Source organism: Sesamum indicum, linkage group LG9 (assembly GCF_000512975.1).
Source record: "Sesamum indicum cultivar Zhongzhi No. 13 linkage group LG9, S_indicum_v1.0, whole genome shotgun sequence".
Taxonomy (NCBI): domain Eukaryota; kingdom Viridiplantae; phylum Streptophyta; class Magnoliopsida; order Lamiales; family Pedaliaceae; genus Sesamum; species Sesamum indicum.
This window is the reverse complement of record NC_026153.1, coordinates 3995861-4014980: the sequence shown is the minus strand read 5'-3', so window position 1 is coordinate 4014980 and position 19120 is coordinate 3995861. Positions and strand designations below refer to the sequence as shown.

Here is a 19120-nt window from a genome sequence, read left to right as displayed (position 1 = left end):
ACCTTATTAATGAAAATATTTATGAAATAAGAACAAGGATATTTTTTATTAATAAAAATATTTATTAAAATAAGTATTGTTAACAAACTGTTTAATTTAAAATAGAATAAAAATTACTAACAATTTTTTCAACTAACGAATTCGAATTCAAACATCATCGCTTTTGTTGGTCTAAATAAAACTTTCTATATCATCTCCGGATGCATTGAAGAAGACAATGCAAAGAAGACACGCATTTTCAATGATTTTGTTATCTTTTCTCTAGCAATTATGTACGGTATTATTAGCAGAAAGGAGAAAAAAATTAAAAGAAAATTACATATAAAGATATATATGGATAATAGAGTAAATAAAAATAAAAATTATATTTTTTTGTCTTTTTGATTTTATACTTTTACTTTTTCACCCAATTCCGGGCAGAAACAAAATTGGACTTCACCTACATTTATTTCTCATAACTAAAATCAAACTATCTCTTACACATTCATTTTTTACTTCCAATTCTCTTATACTTCCACTTTTCACCCCAATCAGACACACTCTACATTCAATATGTGTGTATAATTTAAGTTTAATTATTTTGATTTAGTTGTGTGAGAAAGAAGAACAATAAAACAAATATCTGATCGTAATTATCTTAAATAATTTTTATTAATTTTAGATATGTACACATAAAATTGAAAAATTATAAATACGATCATTTTTAAATAAATATAAATATGTTTTAAGGTAATTTAATCAATATACATTTTAACAATAAAAAGTTATTACTCTAACCACTCAAATTTACTGAATATTATATAGATATCGAGCGTAAAAATATCAAATAATGAGAACTAATTTGTTCCGCCATGGCATAATCTATACCGATTGTTGTTTTCACAGTCAATGCATATTTCAGGGGGGGGGGGGATGCATTTTGAGTAGAAAATAATTCAAATAATAGGCAGGAAGATGAATCTTGGCATCTTTGGTAAGAATAAATTAAATTTTTAGATCGAAAAGACGGACAAGAATCCCAGAAAAGGCGTTTGCACATGATTCTCGTACACACAAAACTTGCAAACTAATAAAGGCCAGCATGTGCCCAGTGACAACCCATCTCATATCTATACTTATATTCAGACATACATTATACAAGCAGGAGTTTTGAACGTTGCCAGCCTTGATTCATTCACCTATTCAAACCGGCATTTGCATATGTATCTTACCTTAAACACACCATTGAACTAGATAAATCATCATAGTACAAACTTTAAATAATAATGAACTCGAGTTCGTATGTATATGCGGTATGACACACTAATCACGAAAGCTATTTGTACATGGAAGTAAAGGGAGGAAAACGGTCGACTGCGGCAGCGCCAACTTAGTATTTTCTATTGCAGAAGGGTATTTCATCTCATATTACACTTCATATATGTCGGCCATATGTATAAATCCACGTCATTTGTATATATAGAGAAATACCTTATACACGTGGCGTGCATATATGCAGGATGATATAGATATTATGAGATGTAGTACCGATTTGCAGTAGAAGATCTGGCCGGGCCGGTTGTCACGTCAAGAAAGTGAGGGAAAGTGATGGATGTTGATCATGGAGCCAGACGTTCTTGCCTGCTATGTCCGTTGTTGAAACCGTCGTAGGGCTTCGTCGACTCGCTCGACTTCTTCCTCCGTAGAACGACAATCCATGTGATGGCTTCCAACAACAAGGCAATCCCTCCAAGAACGGCAATCACGATGATGTATGCGTTTCTCCACTTGGCCTCTGGCTTCAATATATCGAAGCCTTTGAACACATTGATGATGCCAAGTATGATGATCGTGTATCCAAATCCATGGTGGTAGATGTTCCAGTAAAACCGGTACTTGTGGTCCTTTTTTGGCCTCAACAACAGGGCGAATATCTATACAAAGAGACAAAAGCAGAAGAACCATACATCAGCAAAAACACAGCATCCAAGTAAGTTCTTTCAAACAGCCACTTGATGAAACTACTCAATCACACAACAACGTCACTCATAAACATGTTCACTACACAAGGCTGTCGAACCTCTTTTCGGTTGTGCTTCTCCCACATATCAACAAGCATGAAACGACAAAAATAAACAAGGTTGTCTATTCTTGCAAAGTTTTAACTGTTAAATTTGGCCACATCTTATTGCAACTTCTGTAGCCTTCTCCAACATCACAAATCCCATTCATGAATTGAACCAACAAGTCAAGATTAAAGTCACATGAACTAAAACCATTATGATCTAAAGTTCAATCCAACTACAAGGTAATCGTGAGAAAAACTACCTGCACAGTTGCTAGAGCAAAGAGTGCAATCCCAATGTTACGATGATTAGAATAGGTAATGCCTTTAGATTGACTGCCAAGCTTAAGACCGGTTCCCCAGCCAGCCACTCCGATGGCATACGCTGAAACCTGGCAGAAAACGTGAAGATAAAACCAGGCAGGATCGGCAGAAGGAAACGTCCTCAGGTATCTTGCAATGATGATACCGATTGGAAACATAATCCCCCAGCTAACAACGTTTAGTACTCCATGAATCTGAGGCAAATATCATAACAGTTAGTACTAATTTCAACATCAACAATTAAGCAATCCCCATAGCCAGAGTAGGGAAATATGTCATGACCAAAACTAACAGTGTATTACATGGTTTCTCTTCACAGTTTACTCAGCTAACAAGAATTTACAAAATCTGAATACTTTTCCACCTATTAATACATGGGAAGATTTTTTTTTTTTTTTGGTAAAACAAAGAAAATATTCATCTTCATGGGAACATCAACACATTTTTTATCAAACCCCTTTTTTTTTTTCATATTATATCTATGAATTCCTAGAATATAACTGATGCAACATCCATGGGAAATTCTTGTATAGAAGTGAATAGTATCATGAAAGAAACAATTACTAGAAAATTCAAAAAGGGAAAAGGGAAAGAAACTCACATTTCTCTTCTTGGTTCTAGAGTTACCGCCGGCGCCAGCAGTGCTTTGTCCTCTCAATAAATCAAGGCTACCTTTAGAGTTCAAGTTTTCCGGCTGAAACTCGTGCTTATCAGGCACCCCGCCGGTGATGGAGGGACCCACCTGCCATACTTGGTTCACTGTCGTCCTCCCTTTCTCCGGCAACACTATGGTTGCAAAAAGCCTGATAACCCCGCCGGAAAACTCCGCCGACGATTCCTTCACCTCGTACCAAACCTTGGACTCCGTTAACGGGCCGTAAGTCGAGACGTTGTATGTCTTAACGGTCATTCCACCCCTGGGATCCCTGAACGCGATGAGGGCCTGCGAGCCCACCATGCCGGTGGCAGTCGGGTTGATGGCCCATGAAACCCATCCGTCGGGACTGGGCGGGGCGGCGACGAACGCTATGGAAAGGGTGGACTGGGCCGAGTCGTAGGCCCAGTGGAGGTAGGAGTTCAGGGAGGGGAGGTCGTTGCAGAAAGTGTAGAGCCTGTTGCCGGTGAAGGTCTGCGATGTGCAGGTGGCCGACTGTGACGGTGAGAATAGAGAAAGCGATGTTAGGAGAAGGAAAGACGCCAGGAGTTGAGAGGAAGACGCCATTGATGGAAAGAGAGAGAGCAGAAAATAGAAAGTGCTGTAGTGGGCTTTCAGTATACACAGTAAAGATTGTGGAAAAGTTGAAGATATATGCTCAGGGTGGGGTATTTCAGGAAGATTGGGTTAAGGACATGTTTGGTGAGAGGAAAATTAGGGGGGGGGGGGGGTTAATTTAAATCTTTCACTAATTTGTTATTATTCCTTTTATGATCCAAAATTCCATCTCAATTTATATTTGGTCAAATTTAATTAATTACAAAATAAATAAATTTCAATTCAAATTAATTTTGATCAGACCTAAGAAAATAATAATAATAATTTAATAGTCACTCGCAAAATTATAAATTACTCCAAACCTTTTCCTACCACAATTGAATAATAATATGCTTTCCCAAATTTGGAAATATGATAGCCATATGCAATTTTACTACAATTATTTTCAAACCCTTTTCCAACTATAGTAAATTAAGCTACATTTTTCAAATTAAAATCAAACAACAAATTAAGCACCTTTCTCAAATAAGAACATGATGCATTAAATATGTTGACAACGAAGATATTGACACTGAGTAAGCAAGAAATGACAAAATTTACTATAATTGAATTGAATAGACTTATATAATTTATCAATTATTGATCTGAAAATCACATATGTAGACACACGGATCCATGTATATTCTGACATACTGTTATATATACGGGCAAACACAATCCAACGACTACACATTTACAACATAAGATATGGCTCTTCAACCCCTCATGTTTTATACTATGATCCCATCGAACTTAAAGCATCATATGACTTTTAATGAAAAGTCATTCTAACAAACTTAATGTGTATTAATTTTCAAACGAATCAATTGTTTTAAACCAATGAACTATAGACTGTTCGTGTAATCTTGGATCATATTTTCAATAATCATCTCGAATATTAGTGTAAATATTTTATTTTTAAATATATTAATTTATAAGTCAAATCGAAATATTAAACAGGTTTCGAAAATGAAGACTCCATATCCAACCACAACCTTTGTACTAAATCAATTTCAATAATCATGTAATAGAAGCTCATCTCAAACATAAAACTGAAGACCCATTTACCAATTAAATGCTAAATGCAAGATAATTATTAGGTATGATTCTATTTTAATAATAATTATTAATTAAATATTTTATCAGATATTATAATTACTGATTGTCATTAGATGTAAATTTTTAATATTATAGATATAATTAATTATTTAATAAATAATAATTCATCGCATCCACTTAAAAAAAACAATGTAATTAATTAGTAGACAATTTAATCCAAGCTAGTGGCGGAAACACCGAATTAGATTATCCCTCCTGCCAAACACACCTCGACCGGAAACAGCCATTCATGTCTGGTGTACATACTTGGGCCAATCAAGTGTGGCCACGTAAGGAGTTAGGGGGAAGAAGTGGGCGTCTCAAGCACATGGAGCCAATGAGGTGGAGTGAGCAAGGTGCAGGCAACCACAGCAGAACAATCCTCCCCCGGCAATCCGGAATCTCGGAGTAAATTAGAATTAAAATTCTTGTATTTTGTCACGTTAAAGATTCATACTCCTTTCTAAATTAATTAATTCCTTATTTCTTAATAATTATTATTCAATTTTGTTATTATAATTTGTAACCATCACAGTGTTGAAAACGTCCCTTTCTCCACCAACGATGTCTTAACATAATAATTAATATTAAAATTCTATTGTAAGTTAGGTGCATTTAAGTTTCATAGAGTGTATTGTGTTTATCTAATTTTATATGAATTTATTGTTATTTGACATGTCAGTACGTAGATTGAATTAATGTATTGTTCAATTTATCGAGAAATTAATATAATTATGTAAAAAAAAATATCCCTTTCTATATATTTAAATTTAAAATATAACAAATAATGAATCGATAAAAATTCAATGTTTAAAATTAGAGAAAAGAAGTGCAAAAATATAAAGATTTTATTAGATATAGAAATTAATTTAGATTGTATTTCTGCCTAATTGATCTGAAATGTCTCCCTATCTTTTGCACAAAAATAAATATCGTGCATTTATTTAAATTAAATAAAAAATTATTATTTTTTCTATGCAGCAAAATAAAAATTAAAATGATATCTAAGTCCGCGCAATCGAAACAAGAGATAACTATTGTGCCTTAAAATAAATACACAAAAAATTATAAATAATTTAAATTTTATAAATACTGCATGAATAAATATAACTAAATGAAATATTTGATCTGATTTGAATTTAGATTAAGAGGGTGTTTGAACGAGCTTATAAGTCTTAGAATACATGAAAGCTTATAAAATAAAAAAATAGAGTATGATAAATATATTTGTTTATATTTATTTTCATTTATTCTCATTAATTTTTTTATATATTTATATAAATATGTTTTTTAATTATTGATTTTATAAACTAGTAATATATAATTTTCAGAATATTTTGATATGACATCACTGAATGTTATAAATCAATAATATAAATTTAATTTTAATTTAAACAAAATTTATATTCGTTTTGATACAATTAATAATTAAAAAGAATATTCATTTTTATCGAATAAAAAATATTAATTTAACACAACTAACAACATAAAACACAATATATCAATAAAATCGCATGTATTTTTTATTTTCACATGAAAATTTACACAAAATTGAAAACATACATTAATTACTGAAAACTGAAAATTAAAATGGAAACAAACGGAAAGGTCTTAATATTTTTGTTTTATTTTGTATAGATATTTTTATAAAAAAAGCAAAAAGAAGAAATTATTGAATGATTGAGATGTATATATACGAAAAAGATACGGAGTATAATACGAGTAGTAATAGAGATATGGATTGGGGCATATACCCTTCACATTCCATTCCAACACCAAAATAGGCCAAAAACCCCGCGTGCCACCAGATAACCGCCAGATCCTCCTCCCCTCCCTCCCGCAAGTCCTGGCTAATTCCAATTAGGGTTTTGCAGATTGCATTTGCATGGGTAATGGAGACGCTGCAGAGGAGAGTGGAGACATGGATCAGAGATCAGCGGACCAAAATCCTCAGAGTGACGTGGCCGCCGCCTTGGAGGATGGCCGTGAAGTGGCCGTGGCCCAACGGCCGCCGCCAACAGCAGAAGAAGATTCAGGAAGAGTTGGAGGCCAGGAAGAAGCAATTGCAGGAGTTGTGTAACGCCGTCAAGGCGGAGACGCTCTCCGATTTGCAGGAAATTCTCTGTTGCATGGTCCTCGCAGAGTGTGTCTACAAGGTGCATTGTTCTTTCGTGTTCGGTGGAGATTGTTGATCTTGATCTTCAAGTTTGATTGGTGATTTTAGAAAGTTTAGGGGAAGTTTTATAGTGATTGAGTTTGTGAGCGGTTTTGTTTTATGGTTAAAATTGGGAGAACTTGAAGGAGGGCTGCTGCTCTTTCGCCTTCCTGCTCGCCATGCAATGTTTGATCTTATTCTTGACCTTGTTGCTGCGGAATAGACAGGCCTGTTTTTCTTTGTTACTTCTTTTAGTTTTGAATCGTTGGAAAGCTTACAGTATGATGGAACACACATTTAAATTGAAGGCTTAATATTTATTAATCAACTTTTGCATAAGTTTTGACATTATTAATGGATTTGTTGTGTCTTCTTTTGCCGTTGAACAACTTTAGTAATTTTTTGCTATCTATGTTGAAGTAGTCTGTTAATACGAACCATCTTCAGCTGGGAGAGATATGCATGGGGTGGAAAATGGAGAAAAGCATTCTTCTGTGCTTTGTCCTTGCCAAATACCACTAGAGATATTGGGAGGACCCAACGGATAAGTTTCACAAATGTTATTGGATATAAGTTTTGTTTAAAAAACAGCTGAAGGTGTGCAAAATGATATTTGAATTTTAAACAAATCAAAAAGTGAAAGCTGTGGTTGAGTAAAATTTCGTTGCATGGGGATCTTTCATGTTAGTTCCCAGAATTGGGTCTTAAAGTAATGTAACTCTGTCTTTTTGTGCTAGCTGCTTTTGTATTGGACCATAGATAATACTTTCCAATTCTTGATATTGATTCTCATCATGATAGAGACCTGCTGCTGAGATGGTTCGAGCAGCGAACAAATTTAAGGCTGATTTTGGAGGGCAAGTAGTTTCTCTGGAGCGGGTCCAGCCATCTTCGGATCATGTTCCACACAGGTGTTCGAATGAAATATTGGTTATGCATGTTCAAGATTTACCTTATTTTTTGTTTGAGTCTACCCTTTACTGTTAAGTGTGTAGTATTAGTTTGATTTATCTGATGGCTTGTTTGTTGTAATCGAATTTTTACTACTCGTGATCATGGTATGCACCATGCGAGGACATATTAGAAGATTTGTCAAAAAGGAGCATATATATGGTCTATTATGTTGAAACTTGTGCATGAAAGTTTGTTAGGTTCTACTGGAAAGTAGTGGTCAAATTCAGAAAGTGAGAAGCTTATGTAACAATATATTGTGAGATAAAACCTGAAGTTAACATCTAGATGTTCATGCGCTGGATGCTGCTTTCTTTATTGTTTTGCACCAGGCCTCTTTGAATCACACTAAAGACAAATAAATGATTGAAAGCCCTTTCATGTTCCATCATCATATGTAGAACCTAGACCAGAAGGAGATTAGTGTGTATAGGAAAGAAGGCTAAGAATTAGTGGAAGGAAAGGTAGTTGGTGCATTTCATTGACTAGCCCATTTGTCTTTCTGTTCCTTGCTCTGTAAACGAGTTTTGCCTCTGGTTTCTTGAATTATGTCTCTCTCCTTCATTGATTTGGAAAAAGAATCCTGTGTTAGCTCCTCTGAAGCTAGAGTGTGATGATAATTACACTGACAGGGTGGCTCATAAATATTTTATGCTTGTATATAGAGCATATAGTTAGTGTTACAGATATCAATAATATGTTTAAGCATATAATATCCTCCCCCCCATTGTCAAACTTTACTTAGTACATAAAAATGATTATGTTGTCCTTTGTCTTAGCATTGTGATTTATTATTTTGTAGGTATCTATTAGCTGAAGCAGGAGATACATTATTTGCTTCCTTCATTGGGACTAAGCAATACAAGTAAGTATGATATGTAAACTTTTGGTCAGCTATTTATCTTTCTTCTAAAATCATTTTTGGAATTGTATTTTACTTTCTCTTGCCGCTACCTGTTATAAAGGGATGTCATGGCTGATGCAAATATATTTCAAGGTGCCATATTCCACGATAATGCAATGGCAGAAGGTAGTGAGACTGAATCTGCAGAATCTGGCAGTCATGATGATGGGGGGAATGGCTCGAGACACATGGAAAGCAACCCTACACAAACAAAATTTACAGCTAGGCCTGCGGTCCATCGGGTACTGGAGGCACTCTCTAGCATTTGTTTTTGAGAGTGATTTGTCAAATCCATGATCTTTAAGGGATGTTTTTATTTCACTGCCAGAGCATGCGTTCTTAGTTCTCCTTTTATGGTTAATATTTGTTCTACTGTCATTAGGGATTTATGTCTCGCGCTAAAGGAATACCTGCACTGGAGTTATACAGGCTAGCACAGAAAAAGAGACGAAAACTTGTGTTATGTGGACATTCACTTGGTGGTGCAGTATGTCCTTTTTTATTCTTCAACTAATTTACTTTAGCTGTAGTTACTCGGAATTATAAGGACTATCCCTTTGCCTATAACTTGTTCAGGTAGCAGTGTTGGCCACCCTTGCGATTTTGAGAGTTATCGCTGTTACCTCGAAAGAAACTGAAAGGGTCCAGGTGAAGTGTATCACGTTCTCCCAGCCTCCAGTAGGAAATGCAGCGCTTAGAGAGTATGTTTTATACTGTGTTTTTAGATGTTTTCTTTAGTCAAATTTGTGTTATCAACCTTCAGTACATGTTTTCTTGCAGCTATGTTAATGGAAAAGGATGGCAGCAGTATTTTAGAACCTATTGCATTCCTGAAGACTTGGTGCCTCGAATATTATCTCCAGCATATTTTCATCATTACAACTCTCAGAACCCCTTGGGTCCTAATGTTGAAACTTCACCATCAGTGTCAAAATATAGGGAAGGAATGGAGAAGCAGAAGCCAGAAGTATTGAAAGAGAGTGAAGGAGAGCAATTGGTTTTGGGTCTAGGTCCTGTGCAGAACTCATTTTGGAGACTTTCAAGACTTGTTCCAATAGAAGGTGTTAGAAGACAGATCTATAAATATTCAGGGAGAAAAGTTGATCCAGTTGAAACTTCTGTTTTTACTGATTCTGCTGCAACATCATCAATTGATGATATAGTTACCGCTCCCCAGTCTCTGGAAATTGAAGAGGGTTCTGATGGCATTTCTCTCCGGCCTTTACCTGAAAAGAATGGCGAGATTTCTGCAGGAGTGAAAAATGAAAAATCATCTGGAGATAGTACCAATGGCAGTGGGAACAAGAGGGTATGGCGCCGCATGCCTTCCTTACCTTCATATGTACCTTTTGGCCAGGTAAGATCAATCAATTTAGTTGCCTTTTCCATGGCTGTTGTATTATCATAGGATGGCTGCTTTTGATGAGAAGAACTTAATGGTGATTTACTAAATATATGCTATTCAAAGCTTGTGCTACTTGTATCTGTTGTAGTCTTACTATTTGATTCCTTATCCAATTCTCTTATGCATTTTTTGACAGCTTTATCTTTTGGGAAATTCATCAGTGGAATCATTATCTGGTTCAGAATACTCAAAATTGACGTCGGTAGGATTGCTACTTATTCATCTATGCTTTTATTGCTGCTTCTCTTTATCTCATTCCTTAGTAGACTTCAGTGGTACATGCAATTATGTGTTGTACCCAGTTTCATAATCCTTTCATCTTTTCTCTTACTAATGGTAAATTGCTATTTTCAGGTTAGATCTGTAATTGCTGAAGTAAAAGAGCGTTTTCAATCACATTCAATGAAGTCGTACAGGTCCCGGTTTCAAAGGTAATATATTTCTGCTTTGGTTTTCATGTTCTTATTTATATCTCAAGCAATAAGATGGAAGTGCATGAGGATTGGCCTTTTTGTGCCCCGAAAATTAAAACAATTAGTTATATCCCATCGCCCTTGGGTCCCTGAAATTTCTTGATGAAAAAGTTTGTTTAGCCCCCGATTTGAGATTCTGATGCATGTTACATTAATTGCCTTTCTTTTCATCATTCGGGATTGTAGACTTCTACTTGCTATTATATCTGTTGTTCTTCAATAACGGAAAACCTGAATGATTCTGCAGACAATATGAATTTCTGAATCCAGCATCTTTTAACTAGTTCTGTCTCTTTTCCTAATTACTCTGTGACCTTTTAATTTCATTATCTTGAGACTGTTTGGTATCCATGTGATCAGAATATAAACTCTAGCTCTTTTTCTTAACTTATGATTTATTGTTGGTTGCTAACGATCATGATATTGATGTGCCGGTCTTTAATACTTTCCTACCTTGCATTTAGTTTTACCAGTGTTTCTTCATTTAACATGTGCCTCAATCAGTCTTAGTAAAATTGGTTATTTCTCTTTTATATAATTTCGTCATAGTTGTTATCACATTGTTATTTCTTACAGAATATATGAACTCTACATGAAAGAAAATGCATTTTCGTTCTTGGGGCGAGAGCAAGAGCTGCAATTCCCACAATTACAAAAATGGATGGGAATTTCAGTCGCTGGTACAGTGGAACTTGGGCATATTGTTGAATCTCCAATTATTCGCACAGCTACTTCTTTGGTTCCCCTTGGATGGACTGGTATTCCATGTGAGAAGAATGGAGACCCTCTTAAAGTAGACATTTCTGGTTTTGGATTACATCTATGTACATTGGTTCAAGCTCGAGTAAATGGGAAATGGTATATTTCTCAACCTGTTAGCTGACTAATGCTAATGTTCATCCTATTTTGTGTTGCAAATACTTTGCTAGCTGAACCCTTCCTTTTGTTCTTTCTTTGATCGTTGCTCCTGATTAATTTATTTTTGTATGTCATGTGAATTCAGATTTTTACAAATAACTCAGTACCATCTTGAGGAAAAACAGTACTTGCAGAGTTTAATACTTCAAACTTAATTACATTTTCCTTTGACCTCAGCATTTAACTTGCTGATGCTTAGAAACATTATTCCCCTCATTCATGTTTAATCGTGCATTTCTCTCAGTGATTTGAAAACTTATCATGGATGCAAGCAGGTTTCTTCCCGTGAAACGGGAAGAATCTGCACTCTTCGGTCTAGTTTCCAGGCATTGTAGGCATATTGTGCATTGTTCTTCCTAAAAAATTGGTCTTAGTTATCAAAGATGTAAATTGATGTTTCAAAGGATATTAATTGTATGCATGCAGCTGAAAAGATTGAATTACTAAAAAGGAAGGTTGGAAGCAAACAGTGGAAAAGAGATCAGAAGGATCTTATATTGTGATGCCCTCTTAATACTTTAGAAAATACATGAGAAAGTAAATAAACTATTCTCCTGGGAATGTGATATCTTATGTGATGGTGAAAGCTTCCAATTAGCTGCATTATTAATGATCAACCAAACATTCTGAAGTTAAGTCTCATACTAGATGCATTTTTATTCAAAAAGATGTATGCTGTGTGAGTTATTAGTTTACATATACGACAAAATTGCCATTGCAAATATGTCTTCAGTGGTCCAATGTTCTGTATCTAAATTTTCCCGGTATATACGTATATTGTAGCAAGCTGACAGTCCACTGATCAAGGTAAGATGCTGCAAGAGTGCTTTGAGGTTGTTTATGTCTCAGTTCTAAATTATTTATGCCAGTTTCTATGATTATACAATTTTGCTACCCTTGCAGGTGCACAACTACTGTGGAATCTTTTCCTTCTCCGGCGCTATACTCTCAGCAGCATGAATTGCAACCAGAGATGCAGAAGATGCGAATACGGGTTGGTGCTCCATTGAGACGACCACCTAAACATCAAATACTGGAGGATGGCTTGATGCCTGCATTTCTCTCAATTGATCAGAGTTCTGTTGATCTGAAGTTGAAACAGAATAAGTCTACAGAAGTGGTGGATAACTTCGTCAATCCTGATGGTCTAAGTGATTTTGTAGTATTTTGTACAACTGATTTTTCAACTGTCGCAAAAGAGGTTCATGTTAGAACCCGTAGGGTGAGACTAATTGGCCTTGAGGTAATATAAACTATAAAATTTTCACGCATTCAGTGGCTTAGGTTTTGCTTTCATGCATAAAGTGAAACTTATGTGTCATGCAGGGTGCTGGTAAAACCTCTCTTCTTAAGGCAATTTTGGATCAAGGAAGAACTAATGGCATTTCAAATGTCGAGACTTTCCCTATGGATGTTGACATTCGAGAAGGTATTGCCGGTGGTTTGCTCTATTCAGATTCCACAGGAGTAAATTTACAGGTTTTGTTCCTTTGACTTAGCTCATCTTCGACTTGTGTGCACAGATTATTGTTTTCTAGGTAATTACTTCATGAATTTGCTGTTGGCATTTCCGATTCAAGTGGCAAAACCAAATTTATATGTGCTCATAAGCTTTTTGATTTTCAACCATTTCATAAACAAGAGGACAGTCAATTTCAGTATCATTATTGTCAGATATGTGATATTTCCTGAATAATTTGATTGGGGTTTTATATTGCAATGCCTGCTGGCTGACAGTTTCAGATATGAGCAAGTTTTTTGTGCGATTGAGCATGAGAGATAGCTCTTAGTTATGTTAGGAAGAAATGACAAGAATAGAGAGTGAGTATGGTGGATCCACAAAATTCACTCCCTTAATCCACTTGGCTGCTTTCGCCTTTCAACTTTTGTCTATGTAGTTTATCTTAAAATCACATTCACAATCCTAAGATGCTTCGAGTGTGCTTATGGTCATGGAATATTCATATCCTCTTAGAGCTTTTCGATCAACTCCCTGTGTGCCTGTGGACATTTTAGACCGTTTGATTACTAATTTATTTATTTCTTGATGATATTTCTTACCTTTGAGGTTGTGTAGGTTTTGAACTGTTGTGTGAAGCCCTTGATTTTAAATTTTATCCTGTCATAACAAACTAAATTTATCGGTTTTAGAAATTGTGGTTGAATTTGGATGGACGGGTTTTGAGTTGAGGTATGCTTTTGCAATTAAGGATTTAAATTACTCAACATTTGGTGAGATTGAAATCAATTATGATGATGATGGAGAAAATTGGTCAAAATGGATGCTCCAGGATTTGAAATGCATTGTAAATTTGAAATTACTGAGACAAACCCAATGATGACTTTTGGTTCCATTTTTTCAAAAAGGTTGTTTCTTCTTACAAAGAAAATCAAACATATCCCACTTTCCGAACCTCTTTCTTCAAAATTATTATTAAAAAAAATCCTATTTGTTACCATACATATGTGTATATCAATTGTTATTATGTGTTGTATATATATATATATTCTTTGAGTAAGTCTTTTGTATATGGCTGGATACATATTTGAAGCATTTCAGCAATGAAAGTATATTATATATATAATATATATACACACACACTTACACACACACATTTCAAGCTTTAAATGCTTCACATGACCTAAAAATAATTTGAACATGCATTACCTTTTCCAATTCATTTTACACTCCTATCTTCAAATCCATTCTCACAAACACACATCAATCATTCTGTAAAAAGCCCAAAATCGCAGATGGATATTTTATGAATTTGTAAATTGTAAATCTTAATTATTGACCAAATTACAAAAATACCCTCTATAGTTCAAAATTGCAGTATAGCGCCCTAACTAGTGACTGCTAGGTAACACCTAGATGGTTGGTGGTAATGAATGAGAACTCCGGCAACTACTGTTGTCAAATGTCTTCCACATAAAAAATGAAAAAAAAAGGACTGGACATTGGAACATTACCGAAAAGATGCGCACTCAATTTGTCCCCAATTCAAACTTTACAAGATCCTGAGTCAGTGAGCTTCATCTAACCAAATCAGACCCCAAAAGGATCCAATATATTGTCATGATCATGTGGCATCAATGTCCTTCAACTAAAGGTTCATATTACTTAATTTTGACCCAAATAAGCGTAGAAAGTAGGAAAGGAAAAGAAAACGTAGTATTTATTTTGATATTTCCACATCTCTATATATAGTGGTGGAATTAAAATATAACTACAACTTAGTGGATAACAATAAAAGATACCTATCTAAAACAAATAAGAAACAATATGCGCAAATCCTAAATATTCTAACACTCCCCCTCAAGTTGGAGCAAATATATCAAGCATGCCCAGCTTGTTACATAAAATATCAAACTGCATTGCTCCCAAAAGCGTTGGTAAAAGTATGTGCTCTTTGCTCTGAAGGAGTAAAGGGAGTGCATATATTCTGACTCATGACAACCTAGCAAACAAAGTGACGATCGACCTCAATCGTATGATTGGTGAGTTTTGGATTTTTGCGGTGCCAAGCATATCATTCAGTCTTTGTCCGAACTTAGGGGTCAGGTACGAACATTCTTGCAGTCTATGTTGATGGTATTTTGACCACCGGTAGTGAGTTGGAATAGAAGAGGCCAAGACATACCTACGAAAGCACTTCGTCACTAAAGGTTTGGGGATTGAAATTGCTCATAGCAAGCTTGGGATCTCTCTATCTCAGAGAAATATACTTGTGATCTCCTTCAAGAGGCAGGCTTACTTGGCACTAAACAGGTGGACACTCCTATGGATTCTAATCTCGATTTTTGGAATGACGATATTATTTGGAAGACAAGACAGAGTATAGAAGACTTGTTGGCAAGATAATCTACTTAACTCGGCTTGCTATCTCCTTTGCCATTGGCCTAGTTAGTCAATTTATGGATAAGCTAGGATCAGTTTATTGGGAAGTTGTTCTAAGGCTCTTGAACTATATAAAGGCATCTGCTGGTAAAGGGTTATTATTCAAGCGACATGGACACGTAAAGATAAAAGCTTATTCTGATGCAGACCATGCTGGGTCCAAGATAAGGAAATCTACTTCTGGATATTGCACCTATGTTGGTGGGAACCTTGTGACTTCACGTAGTAAAAAAAAAATTATAATAGAGGCTGAATATCGGGCTATAGCTCCCACCACTAGTGAAGTTTTGTGGTTTAAAGAATCTGCTGAAAGAGCGGCAGGGCAAGTGGAGATGAAGGGTCGACGAAGGTGGCAGCTGAACGACCTAATGCGAACGTTGGGGTTGGCGGCGGGGCAGATGTGGTTTTGGGTAATTAGGGTTTAGGTCTCTCTCTTTTTTTTTTCCTTTTCTTTTTTTAAAGAAATATATATATATATATATAAATAATTTCTTTCTCACTTCTTTTGTTTGAACCTGCTCTTGTACCATGTTGAAAGTAGGAAAGGAAAAGAAAACGTAGTATCTATTATTGATTATTCCACCTCTATAGATAGTGGTGGAATTAAGTAATAACTACAACTTATTGGATAACAATCAAATATGCCTATCCAAAACAAATGAGAAAAGATATGCACAAATCCTAAAAATATTCTACCAATAACATTCATTAACATTCATCACAAACTGCAGTTGATGATCTTATTCGTCCAAAAAACCATATCAATTTCTTATAGAAGTGCTAGAAAAGGCCCATCTTCATCCCCCCAACCTTCATAGCAGTCTCCTGTCACTTTTCGCGGCCCCAGTCCTCAGCCTCTATTCTTTCATTACATTGACTCCTCAGACATCCTAAAATGTCTCAGAAAATATGGTGGAGCTTCTGACTGGCAGTTGTCGCCCACAGCTGTTTCCAAACTTGGCCACCATATCAGTGCTTGTAAACTTTTCAGCTTAGCTTAATTTCTCATCTTCACTGCACATGGATTTTTCATAATTGTTCATATCTCTATGCAACGATGGTTGGATGCTGTTTTGCCCAACTCCAAAAAAAGAAAATTGGACAACACCCAGTTGCCCACTGCTTGATGTGCGGGAAACAATGATGGTCAAGAGAATTGTCACTGTTCATCAATGGGCATTGTTTGTGGCATGATAGTGAGGGCCGTGGCAACTGGTGACTATATTGGTTGACGCCTGTCAATGTGAGTGATTTGAAGAGGAAGTGGACATAGACGGGAAAGAAGAAAAGAAAAGAGACGGTGGAAGAACAGGTGGTGATAATAGAGGGGTTGTGGTGGTTTGCATGTGTGATCGTAGAAATGGAGAAGAAGGGGGGAAAAAAGGATAGCAAGCTTAAAAAATGGGGGTCATTACTGCATGGAGCATTGACTGCTAAATACCTTTATACTTTTTGTATCTTTTAAGTATTGCATGGACATAGATTCATACTTATGTATAGGTATTCTCTCTCTGTGTATTCATATTTGTTCATGTATATTCATATTCTCTGCATATATACTGGTGCCTTCTTTGCATTTTCTGATGCTTTCAATTTCAAGTAAGGCAATACTTTTGGAAGGGTAGAGCATCAAAATTATGAATTCCATTTATTTTTTTTTTCCAAAATTGATTCAGTTTCTTGTATATATGTTTGTCGAATAATTACTCCTATATTTTGGTTCATAAGTTAGCCCTAAATGCAATTGCAATATTGTCTTTAAGAAAATGCAACCAATAAAACAAGCATAGGTTGATTTTTCCTCAAAATCTTATTGGGCATCATAATAATTTGTTATGTCTGCCCCATGGATGATATTTTTAAGGTGCTGGTGGACATCAAGGGTGTCTTTATGATTTGTAACGTCAAGGAAGTATATTCTGTAATTGTCAGAAGCTCAAGGGAGCCTGAATCAATTGTCCAGGGAGACTATCAAGTTCCATTTACTGTTGCATTTTACCTGGCTTTCCTTTTAGGTTGTGCGTATAAACAGTAGTTTGGTGACCTTGTGTTCCCATGATGCAGTTATTGTAGGATCTTTCATGATGAAATTGAACTGTTTTTCAATTTATATAAGTGCTTGATAAAGCTTAGATAAATGGGGGCGTGAATACATTGTACTACCAGAATGTCACAGTTGAACTGGAAAGCTTTTCTGGTGAATTGCTATTTGAAAAGTTGTTACATCTACACATTAACAATGTTTGGTAGAGAAGCCTTGCTGGGAGCCTGGGATAAGTATATGTTATTCTTTCTCTTCTAACATCGACTTCTTCCAACTTAGACGATTGGTGTTTTATTTTCTTTGGTGGGTGTTGACTCTTAGTCTGTTCCTGTGATACAGAATTTGAGTATGGAGGCCTCTCGTTTCAGGGATGAATTGTGGAAGGGAATACGTGATCTTAGCCAGAAAATAGACTTGGTGGTTCTTGTGCATAACTTGTCCCACCGGATACCTCGATATGGTCAGTCGAATACATCTCAACCACCAGCTCTTTCACTACTCTTAGACGAAGCTAAGTCTCTAGGTGTTCCTTGGGTTCTTGCCATAACGAACAAGTTCTCTGTTAGTGCACACCAGCAAAAGGTAGCTATAAATGCTGTACTGCAGGCATATCAGGCATCTCCCAGCTTAACTGAGGTTATCAATTCATGCCCATATGTTATGCCCAGTGCTGTTGGTGATTCTCTGTCATGGCGCACAACAAACACAGTCCCAGATGGAACAAACAGTAGTCAAAAGCTCATTTTTGCTCCTCTCAATCTTGTAAGGAGGCCTTTCCAAAGGAAACCAGCTGTTCTCCCCGTAGAGGGTGTAACAGCTCTCTGTCAACTTGTCCATGGTGTGCTTCGCAGTAATGAGGAAGCTGCTTTGCAGGTAAACTTTTCATGGCTGATTTTATTCGTAAAATATACTCAAAGGAATTATCAGAAGGTTGATATGAATGCTATTCTACCTTTCTTACATTGGGCTGGCTGGCTGGGGTTGGGGGTTGTCATTGCGTGGATTAGTTTTGTAAGTTTGTGCGCTGAACACCTTTATTACTTAAAACAGGAGCTTGCCAGGGATAGGATTTTCCTCGAATTGGCAAGGGAACGTGCGGCTGCTGGAGATGCAAATCGAGATGCTGCAGCTAAATCGAATTCTGTGACTGCAGCAACTGTCGGTGCCTCTGTTGGGGCAGGAGTTGGGATCATATTGGCAGTTGTCATGGGAGCAGCGTCGGCCTTGAGGAAGCCATGAAAATCCCTGCTTGAGGTCTGGTTACTTATCAATACTATGATCTATGTAGATATTTTAACATGAATAATATATGTAAAAATGCTCGTAGATTATTTTTTTAATTATCGGATGAGTGTGCAGCCTTGTGGTTTTGATTGACCCAATGTCAATTTTAATTCATTTATCACTCGTCATCTATTACAAGTATCTGTGTAAGAAGTGTTTGGGGGATGCAGTTGAACGGTTTTGGATTCAACAAAAGGGCTGGAGTGATGAGGGATTTTGGGGTTGAATAGAAACGCATGACGGATATTTGGTTCTGAAGTTGCAACTTGGACGGAAATGAGTATAGTCAATGAAAGATGGTGGTGCGTTTGAATTCTATAACAAAAATCGTTATGACTGTCATATCTACACATCATGTCTTCCACTG

General features: G+C 36.0%; 2 protein-coding genes across 3 annotated transcripts; one reads left to right on the top strand and one right to left on the bottom strand.

Annotated features, from left to right (window-relative positions):
- Positions 1060–3682, bottom strand: LOC105170531 (cytochrome b561 and DOMON domain-containing protein At3g25290). The gene is made up of 3 exons (XM_011091329.2): positions 2970–3682; positions 2308–2562; positions 1060–1913 (listed from the first exon to the last, which is right to left on the bottom strand). Exons 1-3 carry the CDS (start codon positions 3588–3590, stop codon positions 1599–1601), a joined length of 1191 nt encoding a protein of 396 aa, XP_011089631.1. The 5' UTR covers positions 3591–3682; the 3' UTR covers positions 1060–1598.
- Positions 6466–18881, top strand: LOC105170530. 2 transcript variants are annotated; one of them, XM_011091326.2, is made up of 14 exons: positions 6466–6874; positions 7675–7784; positions 8627–8689; positions 8790–8970; positions 9111–9215; positions 9305–9429; positions 9509–10085; positions 10270–10335; positions 10488–10564; positions 11183–11464; positions 12428–12767; positions 12851–13003; positions 17809–18342; positions 18520–18881. In XM_011091326.2, exons 1-14 carry the CDS (start codon positions 6611–6613, stop codon positions 18706–18708), a joined length of 3066 nt encoding a protein of 1021 aa, XP_011089628.1. In that variant the 5' UTR covers positions 6466–6610; the 3' UTR covers positions 18709–18881. The 2 variants fall into 2 exon arrangements, with proteins under 2 accessions (XP_011089628.1, XP_011089629.1); XM_011091327.2 differs by lacking the exon at positions 6466–6874 and having other exon boundaries at positions 7706–7784; positions 8822–8970.

Bases quoted from the DNA above. Each gene is read 5' to 3' on its own strand.
- LOC105170531 (XM_011091329.2), bottom strand. From the start codon at position 3,590: ATGGCGTCTTCCTCTCAACTCCTGGCGTCTTTCCTTCTCCTAACATCG. The intron at 2,563-2,969 runs GTGAGTTTCTTT...TATTTGCCTCAG, and splicing joins CTAGAACCAAGAAGAGAAAT to ATTCATGGAGTACTAAACGT. The intron at 1,914-2,307 runs GTAGTTTTTCTC...CTCTTTGTATAG, and splicing joins TTGCTCTAGCAACTGTGCAG to ATATTCGCCCTGTTGTTGAG.
- LOC105170530 (XM_011091326.2), top strand. From the start codon at position 6,611: ATGGAGACGCTGCAGAGGAGAGTGGAGACATGGATCAGAGATCAGCGG. The intron at 8,971-9,110 runs GTACTGGAGGCA...TACTGTCATTAG, and splicing joins CTAGGCCTGCGGTCCATCGG to GGATTTATGTCTCGCGCTAA. The intron at 18,343-18,519 runs GTAAACTTTTCA...TACTTAAAACAG, and splicing joins ATGAGGAAGCTGCTTTGCAG to GAGCTTGCCAGGGATAGGAT.